At 40.3% G+C, this 19,638-nt stretch overlaps 2 protein-coding genes across 9 annotated transcripts in view; one reads left to right on the top strand and one right to left on the bottom strand.

Annotated features, from left to right (window-relative positions):
- Nucleotides 1-235: 235 nt before the first annotated feature.
- RWDD2B (RWD domain containing 2B) lies at nt 236-15,846 on the bottom strand. Of its 4 annotated transcripts, none has more exons than XM_042998786.1 (8): nt 15,585-15,846; nt 12,612-12,744; nt 8,034-8,212; nt 2,360-2,586; nt 2,210-2,277; nt 1,723-2,085; nt 930-1,117; nt 236-386 (listed from the first exon to the last, which is right to left on the bottom strand). In XM_042998786.1, the coding sequence occupies exons 4-8, from the start codon at nt 2,564-2,566 to the stop codon at nt 307-309; spliced, it is 906 nt and encodes a 301-aa protein (XP_042854720.1). In that variant the 5' UTR covers nt 2,567-2,586; nt 8,034-8,212; nt 12,612-12,744; nt 15,585-15,846; the 3' UTR covers nt 236-306. The 4 variants fall into 4 exon arrangements, with proteins under 4 accessions (XP_042854720.1, XP_042854721.1, XP_042854719.1 ...); XM_042998787.1 differs by lacking the exon at nt 15,585-15,846 and adding an exon at nt 15,273-15,429; XM_042998785.1 differs by lacking the exon at nt 15,585-15,846 and having other exon boundaries at nt 12,612-12,813.
- Nucleotides 15,579-19,638, top strand: part of USP16 (ubiquitin specific peptidase 16) — a 27,465-nt gene continuing 23,405 nt past the window's right edge. For 2 of the 5 annotated variants that reach the window (XM_007075043.3, XM_007075041.3), the window contains exons 1-2: nt 15,579-15,717; nt 18,938-19,039. In XM_007075043.3, coding sequence (XP_007075105.2) covers nt 18,979-19,039 — 61 coding nt within the window. In that variant the 5' untranslated portion in view covers nt 15,579-15,717; nt 18,938-18,978. Of the gene's footprint in view, nt 15,718-15,995; nt 16,110-16,623; nt 16,689-18,937; nt 19,040-19,638 lie in introns of those variants that run through there. The other 3 variants (XM_007075042.3, XM_042998783.1, XM_042998784.1) reach the window with 3 other exon arrangements.

Raw genomic sequence — 19,638 nt, 5'->3', positions numbered from 1 at the left:
ATGAGTTGTTGAAATCTGTTGAAAAGTTTGAGCTCTGGTGCCTCAGCCTTCTGTGAGGTGAGCCCAGGGACAGGGACAAGGGAAGTATACCAAAATAGAGAGGAACTGCCAACTCTGTTCAAGAAAAACTTCCACCTGTTTGTGTATCAAATGGCTGGGTAGATGCAAAACTAAGACTTTGGGAAAAGTCTACTTGGCAATCTGGCTTTCAGCTGCTAGTAACAGGCACAGAAAATGAAATGAAACTGGTTTTATTTCATAACAAGCTGTCTAGAGATAGGCAGGGGCTGGTGTTGGATCGGCAGCTCAACAACGTAGGAACGGGCATCTCTGTGGTTTTCTTGGCCCTTCCTGCCCTACTGCAGCTTCAGCCTTTTCTGTAGTGTCTGTGGCAGGAAGGGGAAGAAGAGGTGCCCTCGCTGCATCTGTGCTTTTGACCAGGAAAGCAGAAGTTTCCCCAGTAGTCCCCCACCCAAAGTCTTGTGTTGAGACCACCCCTAGCGGAAGAGAGGCTGGGAGAGTGAACATCTAGCTTTTCCATGTTCTTAGTGGAAGCAGGGCTGGGGGGACAGGCGGGAGAAGATGGCAAGCTGGACCTGCCTCTCCCTCTGGTGTAATTAATTTCTCTTTCAAAATGGGTAATTTCTATGTCAAGAACATTCTATCAACGATTTTAAGATTATACTTAAAACAGTTCTCCTTTCAGTTATGACATCTTTTTAACAGATACATTTCAGCTATACTACCTTTTTTCCCTCTTTTTTCCCCCCTAACATTCTGGAAGGGGGCTAAAAAAGAATTACTTCATCTTTCAAGAGACAGTGGAGGGAAAAGTCGAAAGGCCAACAGTGACAAAATACTTTCAACTACTCCTCTGCCCAGTCATTGTCCTTCCACACCAAAGAACATCTGGAAAACATCTGCACAACCTTTGGAATTTAAAAACTGATACAGCTGACCGAAATCCATATGGTTTCCTCGGGCTCCATTCACGCTGAATACTTTTTCTTCAAAACATGAAAATTTTCTCTCTCTTTCAATTTTGTCATTTGCACCATCAAAAGGAATGTCTTCTCGATGGCGAATTAAAATTCTCTTCCAGTTTAATTTTCTGAGTCTGAAAAGAAAGTTTCAAAGTAGAAATAGTGAGAATTTGTTTTGCCTTCTAGAGCACTGAAAATACAAGTTATATAACAGACTTAGCAATGCCTCTTCCTGGAAGTAAAAAACCTACTTTTATCTCACAGGGATTTGTTTTAATCAAATATGATGCTGGTCACCATCCTATCCCCAAACTCATTTATTGCTACCGCCTCATATCAACATTTTAGAAATGTGGAATCTGCTCTCAGATTCTCAAGAGGACGTCTTAGAAATTCATTTAGGAAGTCAGTACAGAAATAAGAAGATTAGAAATCCCTTTGTTTCATAGGTATGCACAGTTTGTCACATCAGTAAGAAGAATCAGATCAATGGAACTGGAGGGGATCATAGCATATTGGGCAGCGGCTCAATTCAACAGTTATTTATAGAACATCTCGTATGTGCACTGTGTCAGGGAGGGGGGGTGATGCCAACCATGTGTAAATTCTGTCTTATCCACTGACTTGAGACTGAATCCCCATAAGGTACAATCCCGGGGATATACTAATTCCCTCATCTCTAGTATCCTGTTTACTACTAAAATTATTGACCCAGCATACAAAATTTGTGAAAGCAAACCTTGACCAGAATTCTTCACAGGCACTTTGTGGGCCTTCCACACAGACAACACCAGGTTTCCCAGGCATGCTAAATCCAGAGAGGGAAAGCTCCTTTGCCCACTCTAGAATATTCTTTCTTTTGCATTTGTTGTAGATGTGATGGCTATAGATCCACAGTCTTGTGAGAATGAGATCAACTGGCTGGACTGTACTTCCTGGAGCAGGGCAAGGTGTGGTGTCTCTGCTGATATAGCCAGAAGCATGGTCTCTAACCCACTCTGTGGCATTCAATATACAGACATCTCCGAGACAGTTCTTTTGCAGGTATGCAGTTAGATCTGTGTTCAGCTGAGTCTGCTGAGATCTACTTAGTGATACTGATCTGATGGAAAAGATATGGAATACAAAAACTAAATCAATTTTCTTGCAACATAAAACAAACTTAAGAATTGCTTTCATTTTCAGATAAATTTGAAGTCTAATGTTGGCCAATTTCTGTAACATACCTGACAGTAATTTCAGGCAGAACTTCAGGGTATTTAAAGGGAAGAATACAGGCCAGAGAAAACATCACCTGATAAAAAAGGAAGAACATGTCCTAAGTGCTGTTTTAAGTCTTGATATATTTTAGTTCTTCCAAAAGCAAACTGAATTACCATTTCTTCCTCAGATATGTCCAGGTTCATATTGATAGTAAAGTAAACTTTTGAAGATCGTCCATCCATTGTCCTCTTTTCAATACAATCTTTCACTTCTGCTAAAGCCAGCTGGTCATTCACTATGAGCTCGTTTTCACCAGGGAACATACTGGCGAGCAGGTCTAGCTCAGAGAGCTGGGCCTCTGCCTGTTCAATCTCAATCATTTTTGGATATCTGTAAAATTCTAAGGAGGTGAGGATAAGAGAGATAATTTATAAATACAATCTTGGGAGAACTTAATAGATCAACAGAGGTACTTATTGAAAGCGTATTTGATTTCTTCATAAAACATGAAATTTAAACAGATGTAATATACTAAGGATCCAAACCATAGGCCAGTCCAGTGAAAGCCATAAAACTCTAATAATAACCAGGCACCAAATTCCTCTGTATCTAGATAGTTGATCTGGCATCTTGAGCTACCACAATGAGCAATTTCCTTGAAGTAAACTAATTATGTAGTCAAAAGTCATATCAATGATATAGCCAGGAGAGAGGCTATGACTGGTTACTTTGGAAACCTAGAATGAATAGAGTAGAGTTAGTTATGTAGATGGTAAATATTTTTCTCTTAATATTAGTGTTTACTGGTTTTTAAAAAGCAGAAGACTGTGAAGAAGAGAAAATAAATGCTAATAATCCACAGTGCAAGTAACCCCTACTAACATTAAACAAACAAACAAACAAAAAACAAAAAAAAGGACAAGGTAAAAAAGTCCAATGGTAGAAGGTTGAAAAATGAAGATACAGTTTCTGCTGGTGATCTCTTCCTCTATCTGCCTAAGTCTCCCGTCCAAGACAAAGAGTTTTGGTATTTCAGAAACAAAACATTTTAGGCATGACATATATACCTCTATAGAAAATAGATGGTGGTATAAAGTTTAAATGTATGTAAAAAGTGAGATATATAATCAAAGTATACCCACAGGGATCACATATACATATCTTCCCCCTCCCCCCACTTCTTCCCCTCCAAATATATGTTGCAGATCTATTCACAGTCAGTACATAGGGGTTTGTCTCATTCTTTCTAGTGGTTGACTGTCAGACTGAATCATGCAGACATGTCATGATTTATTGCATTCTTTACCTATTGATGGGCACTTGGGTTGTTTCCACACTTTTGCTGTTATGAACACTTCTACAATAGAAGTTCTTTTTAGATATACAGTTTGGCAAACTGTTAATACTGTGTACTCAAGGGTAAGTTTGTAGAGGTGGCTTGCTGGAGCAATAGGTACAACATTTAAAATTTTGGCAGATATTGCCAAGTTGTCTTCCAAAAGTTGCCATACTAAAGCTTAAGTTTTTACATAGTAACCCCTCTCCTGTTTAAAAACAAAGAATTCTTTTTTTGATTTATTTAAGTAATCTCTATCCCCAACATGGGGCTTGAACTCACGACCCTGAGATCAAGAGTGGCACACTCTTCTGAGCAAGCCAGGCAACCCTAAGAAAATTCTAATAGTCTTTTTTTGTGGTATTTTGTTTGTGTCTGTGTGTACCACTCATGAGTTTTTAAGTAGGCATATTCATCAACTTTTGCTTTCATAGCTTCTGGATGTTGAATCTTTGTTAGAGAAGTCTTCCTCATTCCAGGCTTATAAAGGTTACTGAGATGCTAATCAAGTAGGATTTTTAAAAAATGTTTAGTTATTTATTTTGAGAAAGAGAGAGAGAGAGAGAGAGAAAGTGCAAGTGGGGTAGGGGCAGAGAGAGGGAGAGAGAGAGAATCCCAAGCAGGCTCCACACTGTCAGCGCAGAGCCTAACCTGGGGCTCGAACCCACAAACCGTGAGATCATGACCTGAGCCAAAGTCGGACATTAAACTGACTGAGCCACCCAGGCACCCCCAAGTTGGATTTTTTAAAAGATAATTTTAATTGCATTTTCCCAAAAAAGTGTGGGGACTTCTGATAAAACACGGAGGATGAGCCTTGTATAAATATTTCCCTTTCTCTGGGACCCCATTAAAATGAGAGTAAAAGGATAAATTCTCAAAGACAAAGGGAAAGGGAATAACAAAAGCTATTAACAAAATTTTGAAAGGTGGAAAGTGGCAAGTGAGTTGTAATTTAGATTTCAGCTTTCTTTCCTCTATTAGCTGCTTGGTCAGGTGGGTAGGGAAGTTGCAGAACTTTAGGAAGGCTCAGGAACCAGCACTAGGTACCTTAGAAAGCAGCTAGAAAACATGAATTTGTTGAAAGTCTAGAGTCTAGACTTAACTAGATTCTAGTTTAGGATTTCTCAATCTTGGAACTATTGATATTTCAGACCAGATAATTCTTTGTAAGTATGGGTTTGTGTGGGGGTGAGGGGGGCAAATCTCTGCCTTTTAATTACTGTATTTAGACAATTTACATTTAATACAATTACTGATATGTTAAGGCTTAAGTCAACTATTTTATTTTCTGTTTGCTTTCTATATTTTTCATTTCTTTGTTTTCTTTTCCCTGCCTTTTGTAGCTTGAAGATATTTTGGAATTCCATTTTGGTTAATGTATAATGTTTTTGCATTTCTTTTTATAACTCTTTTAGTGGTTACTCTACACACACCTATATAAAACATCACACACACACACACCCGTAAAACATCACCAGTGTCTTATTTTAGCAGTTTGATGTGCAGACACTTTATGTTACTTTATGTTCCTTTACCTTCCCCCATTTGTAATATAACGACCTTAAAATTTTCTTCTGTATACATTTAGAACCACAAGAGTGTTATACTTTTTGCTCCAGCCACCAAGTATAATTTAGAAAACTCAACAGAAGGGAAACCCATTTTATTTGACCATACTGTTGCCTTTTTCATGACATTTCCTCCATAATAATTCTTTTTTTGTTTCTTTTCCATATAGAGAACTTACTTGAGCCATTTTTTTAGGGTAGGTCTGCTGGTGACAAATTCTCTTAGTTTTCCTTTATGTTAGAATTGTCTTGATTTACCCTTCATTCCTGAGGATATTTTCACTGGATGTGGTATTCTAGGTTGACAATTCTTTACTTTCAGCACTTGAAAAATATTATGCCTCTTTATTTTGGCCCCCAGTTTCTGGCAAGAAATATTCTCTTATTTGAACCTTATAGCTAAGGTTCATGTCTTGCTTGCTTTCAAGACCTTTTCTTTGTCTTTAGTTTTCAGAAGTTTGACTATGATGTCTTGATTTGAATTTCTTTGAGTTCTTTGTGCTTGACATTCATTCAATTTCTTGAATCTGTTTATGCTTTTTGACAAATTTTGGAAATTTTCAGCCATCATTTCTTCAAGTACTTTTTCAGCTCTGTCCTCTCCTTTTGGAATGACATGTTAGATCTTTTGTTATAGTCCCACGTGTTCTTAAAATTGTTTGTTCATTTATTTTTGGCCTATTTCACTCCATTGTTTAGATTGTATAATTTCTATTATTGTGTTTTCCAGTTAAATGATCCTTTCCTCTGTCTCCTTCCTTCTGTTGTTGAGTCTATCTACTGTGTCTTTAATTTTGGTTATTGCATTTGTGAGCTCTAACATTTTCATTTGGTTCTTCTTTATATCTTCTATGTCTTTACTGAGACTCTTGTTTATTTATTTTGAGAGACAGAGGTGGGGGGGAGGAGCAGAGAGAGAGGGAGGAAGAGAATCTTGAGCAGGCTCTGTGCACTGACAGTACAGAGCCTGATTCAGGGCTCGATCTCATTAACTGTGAGATCATGACCTGGGCTGAAATCAAGAGTCAGACGCTCAAATAACTGAGCCATCCAGCTGCACCACCCCCTGCTTTTTTTGCTTGAAGTGTGTAATTGTCACTGAAAAATTTTAATGATAGGTGTTTCGTTTATTTTTTAAGATTTATTTATTTATTTATTTATTTATTTATTTATTTATTTATGTAAGTAATCTCTATACCCACTATTGGGCTTGAACTCATGACCCCGAGATCAAGAGTCCCATGCTCCTCCAACTAAGCCAGCCAGGCAGACTTATGATGGGTGTTTTAAAATCTTTGTCAGGTAATTCTACCATCTCTGTTATCCTGGCATTGACATCTATTTTTTGTCTTTTTCACCTAGTTTGAGATTTTCCTTGTTTTTGGTATGTGAGTGATTTTTTTATTGAAATCTGGACATTTTAGGTATTGTGAGACTGAACACTACTCAAATCTTCCATTTTAGCATACTTTTTCTGATACTGCTCCAGAAAGGAGGGTAAAAAAATGGGGGACTTATGGCTAGGAGGGGTGGGAGTGCCTCCTTATTGCTACCCATGTGGCCTCTGCTAACACCATGTTGAGGGGATCCTTTGTTACTGACAGGCGGTGGTGAAAGTCTGGACTCCCCACTAGGCCTTTTGGACATCACTGCAGCTGGGTGAAGGAGAGATGCCTTGTTATCGCTGCATGAGAGTGGAAGTACAGGCTCCCCATGTGGTCTGACATGGATGTGACACAGGTCTAACACCAAAACTGTGGTAAGGTCCTTCTTATCACCAGGCAGGGAGGAAAGTCCTGGGTCCCTAATCAGATTGTTTTTGGTACCATCCTGACAAGGAGTGGGCACTGAGTGCTTATTATAGCTCAGTGACGATGGAATCAAGGCTCCTTTTGCTGGTGTGGGTCAGGTAGAGGCTACAGTATTTTCTGTGCTATTTGCTTGGTGTAGAGCATTTAACTATCTAAATGTTTTCCATCTTGCTTGGCTGCACCTTTCTTGGTACTTTAGAGAGAGCAGGCTTTTTGGGGGCTTTAAAATTCTTTTTTGGTCTGTACCCTTGGTATTTCTGGTTTGCTGCTTCTTTAATCAAGTCTGGGATATTTGAGGCAAAAAAGAATACCGAAGGAAGTTACCACTGTGTCTTTCCTTGGGTCCCAAGGTCCCTAGTTGATCTGCCTTCTTCTCCACTTCTTTTGTGTTTCCTTTAGAAATAATGTTCAAGATTCCTAGTTGTATTTAGCAGGACAACTTAGGAAAAGTATACCTATTATGTTGTACCAAAAGTGGAAGTCACCCCAACATGATAATTTTAACTTATCAAATTGGCATGTGTTCACACACACACACACACACACACACACACACACAAAGGTGGTTAATGTGGGGTAAGTGTCACAGAAGAAAAAGTTGCTATAGGAAAAACTGGTCTAAATATTCCAATTCTGTGAAGCTGACCTATGGAAAAAAATCAGACATTATATTAAAAAAAAGTTTTTTGTAAGGATGTTCACTGCTTATTATTTACAATAAATCAGAAATGACCTAAGTGTTCAACAATAGATCAGTTAAATAAATATGTATCTAAATAGTAGAAAATCATGAGATCATTAAAAAAATGTATATTAACACTGATGTTCATGATACATGGTTACCTAAAAAAAGTAGATTGTAGAAGGATATAAACAATTATGGTCTTACTATTCTTGTTATATCATTACACATACATGAACAAAGTCAGAAAGAGAATTTACCAAACTATGAACAGTTGGATAAATGTGGGTGGAGGGAAGAAGGGAAGGACTGATTTGTATGTTTCTGTATTGTTTGAAGTTTTAGGATTACTATTTAGTGCTTCTGAATTCAGAAAAAAAGAAAGGTTACACATCTGAAAAGAAAAACAGAGCTCAGTCCCACTGCTCCAAAGGAAACATGGCTTACCTTCTCCAAGAGAATTTACTCTGTGAAATCAAACACCATTATCTTGGTTAATCCTGTCTGTCTTCATGGAATTCTTCTCACCTCTGATAAACGTTTATTGAGTAACTACTATATGTAGAGCTTCATCCTTCATTCCTTCCTGGGGTTTTCTTTTTAGTTTGAGGATCAGGACGTATTATCTAATAAGATATATAACAATGAAGATAAAAAGGCTAAGCGTTAAATGACCCGTATAGGCATTATTGTGGGGATTAAGAGGAGTGCACGATCAATGAAATGGGCTATCAGGAAAGATTTAAGGAAGGAGACAGGATCTGAGTCAAACCCTCAAGAGAGGCTGAGACCAGTGGAGAAGGAGACATAGTGGGGAGAGAAAAAAGGTCTGTGAGGCAGGAAAGCACAATTAAATTGGTATGGGCCTGAACCTGTCCCTTCCTCACAACCCTGACCACCAAGGCCTGGTTAGGGGCTCATCATTTGGACAATTTTCTCTTGTGCTAGTTACTTTTTGTTTGTCCCCTAAACACATGCTTGGTCCTTCTTTTCCCTGCTCTGGACTCTGAAAAACTGACTTCTGCAGCCTATACCATTCAACTTTTCTGCTTTTCTTATGGTTGGGTTCAGCTAATGCCCTGTTAGGAAGGAGGAGAATGGCAGCAGAAAGAGGCTAGGGCATTTCTTCACTACCCCTTTCCTGTTTGGGTGGGATTCTAACAATGGCTATGACCCCTTAAGACCATAGCTTTTGTGGGCAGTCCTTCCTCAGTGCCAGCAGACCTTTCAGGCCTCGGGATAGTAAGCGTTTCTTTAAACCTGGCCACACCTCTGTAAACAGCCCCTTCATTAAGCGGTCTCTTCAAAATTTCAAAGTTGAGTGTATATCTATTTCCCTCTAGAACCTTGACTTCTCTTACCTGGACTCTGCCTCCATCAACTCATGCTCTGAACTGTCATTATACGTATTGTATGCAGTGTCTAACAGAGGTCTATGAAGACACTCAAGAGAGTACTGATTATCTAACAGAAAAATGTTCACCTAGTTTGTGATTGAGTGAGAGAGTTGCAGTCTGAGAGGAGGGGTCCGGCTGTGTTAGGTTTCCCTCGGTTGATGGCAAACTAGCCCAAGACCCTGACAGCTACTTAGTGGAGTGAATTCATCCCAGTTCGTGATCGGGCTGTTAGTTTCACAGACTGGTAGCACAAAACACCAGCACATGTAGAGGGGATCCAGGTCACGAAGGTGCCTTGGATGATCCATTATCAAGCCCTCTAGCAACATGTCTCTTCCGTTATTCAAATCTTCTTTATTCCATCCAATATAACTGATCATTTCTTTAATATCAGAAAATGGTATTTGGTTGACAATTGAGCTAGTTCACTGTATGGTGCTTTTAAAGAATAAAAAAGTTCTACTTAAAGAGAAATGTCAATTACTCACAGGTGGCAGATCAGTAACAGTAATGGGTTCTGTCACAGACACTTCAAGGATTATGAGAATGACTAAATGTGGTGGGGTGTTAAGTTCATTAGGATTAACTGGATAGGAATCAGGAAAATTTGAGGCACTCTTGCACACAATGGGCTGTCTCCACAGATCAGAGTATAAATCAATGCCAACACATCATTCCTAATCCCAATGCTTTTTCAACTTAAAGTCATTAAAACATGGTTTATCAGGGTGTCACTGCCATGCTGGGGGAAAAAAAAATTACACAAAGAATTTTGGGCTTAAATAAGTTCTGGAAATGCTGAATGACACAAAGTTTAACAAGCTTCTTTAGGGTGACCATGAGTCATGCCGTTGTACCAACTTAGTTTAGCATTTATCTTAGACAAAAATAACCCCGTTTGGAAAGTAAATTATATGGGCACACTTTTTGTGTGTGGCATCTCGGTCTTTATTGTTACATTCCAATATGCATTGTGAATTTCTAAGAAGTTTAGGATACTGAGTGTCCCAAACCTATTTGACCCCAGAACATTTTTTTTCCCTAGACCTTCTACACAGATCAGGAATCCCTGGTTTGTCCTCAAACCACCCCAATTTAAGTAGTTTAAATATTACCAGCCCTACTCACCATCTTTAGGCCTTTTCAAAACTGTTACAGCAGCAAACACTTCTCCCTCCCTTAAACACAATGTTTCCCTTACTAGTGACTTCGTATAATTTTATACCCTATTTCCATTTGACATGCTACCTTAAGGATTTGCTCTGTTATTAAAAAAAATACTCATGTAAGTATTTAAAATCCCTGACCTCACTGGAATTCGATGAATATCTTTTCTAGTCTGTTTTATTTTTTAAATGTTTATTTTTGAGAGAGACAGAGAGAGAGGAAAGAGAGTGCACGGAGGGGAGAGGCTGAGAGAGAGGGAGACAGATAATCCTAAGCAGGCTCTGTGCTGTCAGTGCAGAGCCCAACATGGGGCTCGAACTCAGGAACTCAACTGTGAGATCATGACCTGTGCGTCAGAACCAGACATTTAACTGACTGAGCCACCCAGGCACCCCTAATCTATTGTTTTTTTATTTTTTAATTTTTTTTCTACATTTATTTATTTTTGAGAAACAGAGAGAGACAGCATGAGCAGGAGAGGGGCAGAGAGAGATGGAGACACAGAATCAGAATCAGAAGCAGGCTCCAGGCTCTGAGCTGTCAGCACAGAGCCCGACGTGGGGCTCGAACCCACGAACCGTGAGATCATGACCTGAGCCGAAGTCAGACACTTAACCGACTGAGCCACCCAGGGGCCCCCCGACTGAGCCACCCAGGTGCCCCACCCCTAATCTGTTTTAAAAGGAATCCAAGAAACAACTGGGTAGATGGCTATTAGAGGAAATGAATTTACTTTGGCTTTTTATCATAGTGGCTTAAGGATGTACTCTGTGACTTAGACTGCCAACGTGCCCGTACCAACTGTGTGACCTTAGGCAGGTGGCTTAATTTCTCTGTGCCTCAATCTCCCCATCTCCAAAATGGGAATGATAGGGTCACTTGAGGATTAAATGATGATGTGTGGAAAGTGCTGAAAACAATGCGTGGCAATACAGCAAGTACTATAAAAGTGGTTGCTATGATTGTTATTTGTTCTTCATCCACAGATGTTTCTTGAGTCCCTATTGTGTGTCAAGCATTGTCCTTGGCATTAAGACTATAACAGTGAACAAGAATCACACAAAAATCTCTGCTATCATTGAGACTTAATTCGGTGGGAGAAGACCATGACAACAAAAACCAAATATGTATGTCTAGTGGATAAAGACTGAAGAAGATGAAGGGGATAAGGAACAAGTGGGTAGGAGGGAGGAGAGGGTTTTTCAACTGTACACAGGGTAGTCAGGGACCACTCCTCTGCTAAAGGTGACCACAAGGAAGAGACTGGGAGGGACTGAAGAATGAATCTAAAGCATTAAGAGATTGGAAGAATGGATTTGGCGTTTATTTAGGTAGGGAAAATGGTGGAAACTTGAAGCCTGGTTTTAGAAATACTATGGAATGGGGGTGCCTTGATGGCTCAGTCAGTTAAGCCTGTGATTTGTGATTTCTGCTCAGGTCATGATCTCACAGTCCTGAGTTTGATGGGTGGCTCAGTTGGTTAAGCAGCTGACTCTTGATTTCTGCTCATGATCTCATGGTCTGTGAGTTCCAGTCCCGTGTGGGGCTCTGTGTGGACAGCATGGAGTTTGCTTGGGATTGTCTTTCTCCCTCTGTCTGCCATTCCCCCCTCGCACACACACCCTCTCTCTCAAAAATAAATAAACATTAAAAAAATAAAAATAAAAAATTCTCTAACAATACATTAAAAAAAGAAAATATGGAATGAAGTGCCTATTAAGACACCTATTCAGTAGAGATGTTCAGCAGACAGTTGGATGTAATTATGCACTTTATGAGGTATCCAGGTGGAGATGTAATTTTGGGAGTAACCAACATACAATAAAGGCATGTTTGTTTGGTCACTCAGGGAGTGAGTGAAGTTGGGAGAAAGTCCCACAGAGTCTGGAGGTCTGGAAGATGAAATGGAACCAGCAAAGAAGTTTGAGACCCGTGTGCGGACAACTCTGGGAGTGATGTCACAAATATATAATTTACTTGTCAAACTTATTTCCGTAGATGAGATTTCAATGCAAACAAACAAAAAAATCTTGAAGAGAATTTTCTGACTCAAGATTTCAATGAATGCTGTACAAACGTAGAATGCAACTTGAGTTTCCTAAGTGGAGTCATTCTTTTTTCCTCGCAGATTTTTATTTTACAGAGGGGATGGGGGCCAGGCTGCACAGGACCAGACACTGGGCAAGCGGCTGGAGCCCGTAACCGAAGCCCTGTGCGCAGGCGCCGTCGCCCCTAACACCTGACCGGCACGAGGGGTAGTGGCCAGGATGGAAAGGGGGGGGTGGGGGGTGGGGGGGGTGGTCCCGGCTGTGGGCGGCGTCAGGAATTGCTCTAACCAATGAGCAGCGTGTAGCCCGCTGGAAGGCGGTGCCACTACGTCGCCAAGTTGCCTTAGGGTAAGACAGGCCCGCAACATGGGAAACCCCCGGTGCGGCTGGGTGGCAGTAGACGGAAACCTCACCTGGAGCGCTGGATCCCCTCCGTGCTGGAACCCCGGATTTTCTGGCTGCACGAACAGCTCAGGTCTCATCCAGAAGGAGCCTCAGAATTCCAGAGCTAGGCAATCCGAAGCCCACAAACTCCAGCGGGGCGGCCTACGGGAAGTGAGAAGACACCCGCCCGGCTTGGCGCATGCGCGCGCTCGGGGCCGCGCGCCCCGGAAGCCCAGTGATGCTGGCCGGTTTGTCCTGGCACCTGCTGGGTGGCTGGGATTCTTGGCTCCGCTCTGTTCTCAGTCATAGAGTTCTTCTTATTCTACCCTATGGGGATTTGCCAGCTGCTGCCACTGTCACGGAGAAGTATTAGCACTGTTTCCTGTCAAGGAATGGTCTATTAAAGTAACTAACGCTCCTCAAATTCAAGCCCGTGTAGGAATCATTCGGTTTAATGTAGCTTGGGTTTCGGTACGTAGATATAGGGCCCCCTGTTCTGCGTTCCTAACATCTTCCCACACAATAGGGATGCTGTTGGCCCCTGAATGGCAAGGCATTAGGGAGAGGTGAGCCTGGATGGTGGTTGTGGCTGACGACCTTAGGAAATGCCATGTGCATGCATAGAACTTTATCTCGGCTAATAAAAGGGTAGTTTGAAGGCGACTCCACCATTAGAGTAATTTTTAGATTTTTCTTCACAGTCTAAATATCGGTAATGCACTTTTTTCTTTGTTATGTTATTTATTTTTAGAAATCTCAAGATTTTTTGCTAAACGCTGATTGATATTCACTAGTATTAATAACTCGCACTTTTTCCCCCCAAAATAAGATTAGTACATGTGTTTTCATGGCGTCATCTTTTACTTGGTGGTTTGTGGGCATTTTCCAATGTCATTAAATGTATTTTTTTTCCAACTTTTATGAAAAATTTCAAGCATAAAGTTGAGAGAATTTTACAGTGAAACAGGAGCAATTCTTAAGGGTGTGGAAAAAAAGGGTGGGCGATTTTGCTCCCGGGGGGGCAAAAATGTCTCAGAAGACATTTGGTAATGTCTGAATATATTTTGAGTTGTTACAACTGGAGGAGTGCTTCTGGCATCTAATGGGTAGGGCCTAGCCATGATGCTCAACTTCCGCAATGCACAAGACGTCTCTCTACAACAAAGAATTTGGTGGTTTAAACTGTCTATAGTGCTAAGGTTAAGACACTGACACTATCATGAATCTAGACACACTATCATAACATTTTATTCTACCAGCTTTGTTACGTATCTAATCCATTCATCCAATCCATCTGTTTTGATCCATTTCAAAGCAATTTGCAGACATTAGCACACTTCTCCCTAAATACTTCAGCATGTATAACAGACTTAAATATTTGATTTTTTTATTTTGGGGTAAAAGTGAAATGCACATCTTAAATGTATATTGGTTGAGTTTTGACAAACGCATACGACTTTGTAGTTCAAACCCTATTAAGATATAGACCATTATTAGCACCCTAGAAATGCTCCTTCCTAGTCAGTCCCCCTCCAAACCCCCAACAGGGAACCACTGTTCTGAGTTTTTCCTGCCATAATTAGTTTTGCCTGTTCACATGCATGGAATTAGTAGGTATTTTTGTATAAGGCTTCTTTCAGTATATTTTGAAGATTCGTCCATATTCTTGTGTCTATCAATTTTATTGCTTAGAATTCCATTATAAGACTATACCACAGTTTTCCTATTCTTTTGTTCAAAACATGAGCTGTTTCTAGTTTTCTGGCTATTATGAGTAAGGCTACTATGAATACTCTTGTAAAATTTTTCATTTCTAATGACCTTCAATAAGCATTAAGCATTTACTATGTTGCCAACACTTCTGGTACAAGGGAGAACCGTGAACAAGACAAAGATGTTTCATCTCTCAAAGCTTACATTTGCACATTTCTGTGTAGGTATGGGAATTGGGGGGGGGGAGGAGAAATATATAAGTAAACATGAGAAAAAAATACTAGATAGTGACAACTGCTGGGTAGTGGCATAAAATAAAGTGATGTGAGTGATCAGGTGGCTATATAACCTAGATTGCCCAGCCAATTTCTCTGTGAGAAAGTGACTTTTAAGGTGTGAACAGAATTACAATTACCAACCACAGAATATCATGGGGAGCAGCATTCCTAGGCAGAGAGAGCAGGTGGTACAATGTCCCCAAGGCTGTGTTTTAGAATGGAAAAAATAAAAATGCTTGTGTGCTAAGATACCTTAATGAAGAAAGCTTAAAAAATTATATCAGCAGTAAAGAGCAGGAAAGCCAGATCCCCCCCCACCCCGCCAAGAGCCAAATGTAACCATTGTTACTCTGGACAATTCGACAGATTAGGACGCCACTATCTTAACCTACTTTTATCTGCTCACTAATATGGATGAACATTTCTTCATATCTTTTAAGACCAAGTGTCCTTTTATCGTGAATTACCTGTTTATATCCCTTGCCTATTTTTCTACTGGCGCTTGCATCTTTTTTTTTTTTTTTTCCAAGCGATAACTGTGTCTTCTGTAGAAGACTAAATAAACCCCAGGGCAGCGAGCCTGTGTGTTTAACTCACTTCACAAGGGGCTCGGCACGTACATATCTTGAAAACGAACACAGTAAATGTTTGAAAAATTTACCCTCCCTCGGCAAGATTAGTTCAAGACACTATACGTACTTAACTTTAGAAGTCGATCGGACAGAATTAGGGGAACTGCGTGAAATGTAAATGTCACCCTTTTGGCCAGCCTTCAGATGTAATATGAATAAGGTAACCCATCAAGGAGATTCCAATACTCTGACCACCATCAGGTACTTATGCTTCCGAAGCATTTAAACAACCCCATAGTTAACCAGAGTGGGGAAAACTGCTAGACTCCTCCGAGCAGCTGCATCTGAACTTCCGGAGGGAGCCGCGCGCAGGCGCCAATAAAATAGCGTGGGCTCCGCCGGCCCCTGGGGATAAATTACTTCCCATAATGCCGCGTACCGGAAGTTGTTGCTTTCTAGCGGTCACTCAGGCTTCGGCTCTGTCGCTGTCTCTGTCACCAGGAGGAAGACGGAGCTGGCTGTCCAGCCCAAAGGCCCATTAGGGGATGCAGCTATGGGCGCTGTCGCCGTGGGTGAGTTCTGTTCCCACTGACTCTCAGTCACCGCTCGCAGGACGTCCTGCATTCCGAGAGCCCGAATTTCCTGCCTTGACCTCGTTCTCCTCTCGAAGGCTCCTCTTCCTTAAGCACGTTACCTGGCCTCGGCCCGGTACCGCGTTCTCATTGGTTTCATGTCCTGTCAGTTCCAGGAGCTGGCCAATGAGTTGTCGGTGCTGGCGCCCTGTTCGACCCCGGACCCCAAGGTTTCTCCGTGGGTGCGGAGCAGTTGGAAGGGAAGGGGAGGTGTGATGGGCGCCGCGCGGCCGGGAGCACCCTACTGGTTGGGGTTGGGTTTGCTGCCGTGTCCATATGGTGGTTAGTAGGAAAAGCAGGATCTGTCATCTCTCTGAGTCAGTGAACCTAGGGTAGGTCAGACCTGTGCCAAACTTGAAAGCCATATTTAAGACTTGGTGACAAAGTTTTCTAAATACTTCCATTTTTTTTTTTTTTAATGGAATCGAGCAGGAATGGGAAGACTGGGAAGGGAAGGGAACTGGATTAATATGCGAGCTGGCAAGACCAGCTTTGATTTACATTTTGTGTGGAGTCCTGCAAAGAGTAATTTGGCTAAGAAGCTGACTCTCCTCTGAAGACTCGCCTGAAAAACTTAATAGGTTTATTGATGTTTTATAGCTGATGGTACTCACCACTCTCTTCTCTCGACTCATTTGATGCCCTTTAATAGCTGCTAAAGATTTACTGCAGCGTTTTCCACAGCTTTGCAGTGACCCCCTACTGTCCTCTCCCTGTACTAGTTACAATTAGTCTTTGAAGTTTTTCTTTGGAATCTGGGCTACTGCACTCCTCAAACCAGATTTACTAGTTCTGTTGTCTTCACTACTGGAGACTTCTTCATTCTTTACCTTTTTGATTTCCCAGGAACCTGTTTGCTTCATTCTAATGTGTGCCTACCTTTGCGCCTTGTAATCACCTTTATATCTCAGGTACTATGCTCTTTTCTATTTCGATGCAAGAAGTATTTCTGAGGACCTACTATGTACTAACAATCATTAGATGCTTTAGGCAATTCGGAAGTAATACCTAAAACCTTTCTTTTTCTCCTAGAACTTTAGATTCCAGACAGAAATAACACATGTCCAGAACAAAGATTTAAGAAGCCGCCCATTATTGTATCAGGTTAGGGGACAAAATGAGTAGTGCACATTATAAAGATTGGGGAAATTCAGTTGAGAGATTTATTTAGAGTAGAATGGTTGTCTACAGTTTCATTGAGAGGGACAGCTTGGAGGATTGATGAGATTCGGATGGATGGAGAGAACTCCCAGCTAGAGATCAAAGGCCTTGAGGTGGGGCCATGGTGTTTTGGAGGGGACACTAGGGGAGACAGTGGCTTGACTGGAATGTAAATAGTGGTGGTCTTGGAATCGAAAGATCTGTGTTTTCAATCCGTCTCTGCCACCCTGTGATCTTTCATCATTTTCTTTCTGAGTTCCTTCTTATAACAAAATACCCCACTTAAAGGGTTGTTGTGAAAATCAAATAAGATAACGTTTATGAAATGGCTTGGAAGATGGAAAGCACCATGTAATTACACTTCAGTGGTTTTTTGGGGGAAGTAATGAGAGTCAGGATTACTAGAGCATTGGGACAGTTTATAAAGGACTGTGAATGTACAGCTCAGGAGCATGGATGTGATGAAAATGGTATTATTAGATCTATCTGGTACTGGGATGCAGCACAGATTAGAGCAGTTGGATTGGAGGCAAGAACTTGAGTACTATTTTTTCCCCCCTAAAATCTACAATTCTGAATAAGATAAATTATGTAACATGTTATTTTAGGATGACAAAATGTACACAAAGTATACCCTAGTTTTATATATATCCATATACTTTGTGTTCTTTTGTTAGTTGTTAGTTAATTCACGTATATTGTGGACATGGAGACTTGTTACATTTTAGATGATCCTTGGAAAGTTTAATAATTCCTTGATGTGGCACTCATTTTCCACTAACTATTTTGAATTAACTATATTTACACTAACCAATTAAGAGCTAGAAGATGAATATTTCTAAGATGCTAAGCCAGGACAGGATGACAGCTAAGTATCAGAATTAATTGGGAAGTGTTTTCAAAATATATCTTCCAGGTCCTACTTTTCACTTACGTAATCAGAATTTTAATAAGCACTCCAGGTAAAATAACAATTATAGTCATTTAATTGACTTTGGCACTAAGTTATCCTATGTGAAGAACAAGTTTTTAAAATCATTATTATTTAGTTAGGTAGACCTGAATGTACTTTCAGCGCTCTTGATGTTTTCTAATTTTGAATTGTTGACTAAGGAGGTGAAGACTTGATGTGCAGCTAGATTTGTCATAGTCATCCAAACTGATTTTGGCAATAACATAATAATGTAAACAGTCGAGAATGTGGTTGTAATAAATTCTCAGCTATTATCCATAGGAAGTCCTGGTGTGGGAAATGCGGAACAGTGGATCACTTTTTAATTTTTTTTTTAACATTCATTTATTTTAGAGAGAGAGAGACAGAACATGAGTGGGAGAGAGGCAGAGAAGAGAAGGAGTCACAGAATCCGAGGCAGGCTGCAGGCTCCGAGCTGTCAGCACAAAGCCAGATGCGGGGCTCAAACTCACGAAACATGAGATCGTGACCTGAGCCTAAGTCGGACACTTAACCAACTGAGCCACCCAGGTGTCCTGGCTTCGGCTTTTTATATTTGGCTTTGAAATTTGTAAATTTTCTGACTCCCTTTAGAAGATTATCTTCAGACTTGTTTTAAACTTTTCTTGGAGAAATGATCAGTTTAGACTGCAGACCTAAGAAGCATAGTTTAGAAGGAAGGGGCATTATCCTGTTTCAAAGTGCTTACCACCATTACACATTTATGTAGTGAGAAATTGAATTCCCAGTAGTGTGAACGTGCTGAGATTTCTCAAGAAAGACAGGTTCTTTCCTGACCTTTACATTCATTGCCAAACTCTAAACCTTATTAAGAATCAGTTTTCTAAGCTATGAAAAACAGGGGTAATACTATCCTGTCTCCTTCAGAGTTCTTACTGATAATATGTGAATGGTCTTTGTATGTTACAAAGTGTGATGGACATGCAAAGTATGTGGCTTAGTTATATTACTGTCTGCTAGAGAAATATAAAACCTACTTTTTTTTTTTTTTTTTTTTTGTCAAGCTAACTTTATCTTGTTTTCTAGATTGTTATTTTGTGTCAGTAAGTAATCCATAAAGTGCCAACATGGGAAAGAAACGGACAAAGGGAAAAACTGTTCCAATTGATGATTCTTCTGAATCTTTAGGTATATTTCACCAATTGAATCTTTAAAGTTATGTTTATATCCCTAAATGGACATATATTTTAATATGTACAAATGGGATCAAAGTGTACATTATCATTCTGTAATTGCATTTTAACTTAATGTTTATATCTATATGTTATTTAATAGTTTTGACAGCATTAAAATTTTTTTTTAATGGTTATTATTTATTTTTGAGAGAGAGAGAGACAGAACATGAGTGGGGGAGGAATAGAGAGAGAGGGAGACACAGAATCTGAAGCAGGCTCCAGGCCCCAAGATGTCAGCACAGAGCCTGATGTGGAGCTCGAACTCACGGACCATGAGATCATGACCTGAGCTGAAGTCGGACGCTTAACTGACTGAGCCACCCGGGCACCCCTTGACAACATTTTTAATGGCATGATATTCCATTGATGTAAGGACCATGGGTTCTTATTTCATAATTTAGGTAATTCCCCACTGTTATACATTTAGGTAATCTTTACGTTTTCAGTGATACGAATGGGTTGATCTTAAACATTTTTGTAGCTAAATCTCTGTGCACATCCAGTTCTCTTTTTAGTACATATTCTGGAAGTAGAATTGCTGAAATAAATGGC

The sequence above is a fragment of the Panthera tigris genome, chromosome C2, assembly GCF_018350195.1.
Source record: "Panthera tigris isolate Pti1 chromosome C2, P.tigris_Pti1_mat1.1, whole genome shotgun sequence".
Taxonomy (NCBI): Eukaryota; Metazoa; Chordata; class Mammalia; order Carnivora; family Felidae; genus Panthera; species Panthera tigris.
This window is presented reverse-complemented; position numbering and strand designations above follow the sequence as displayed.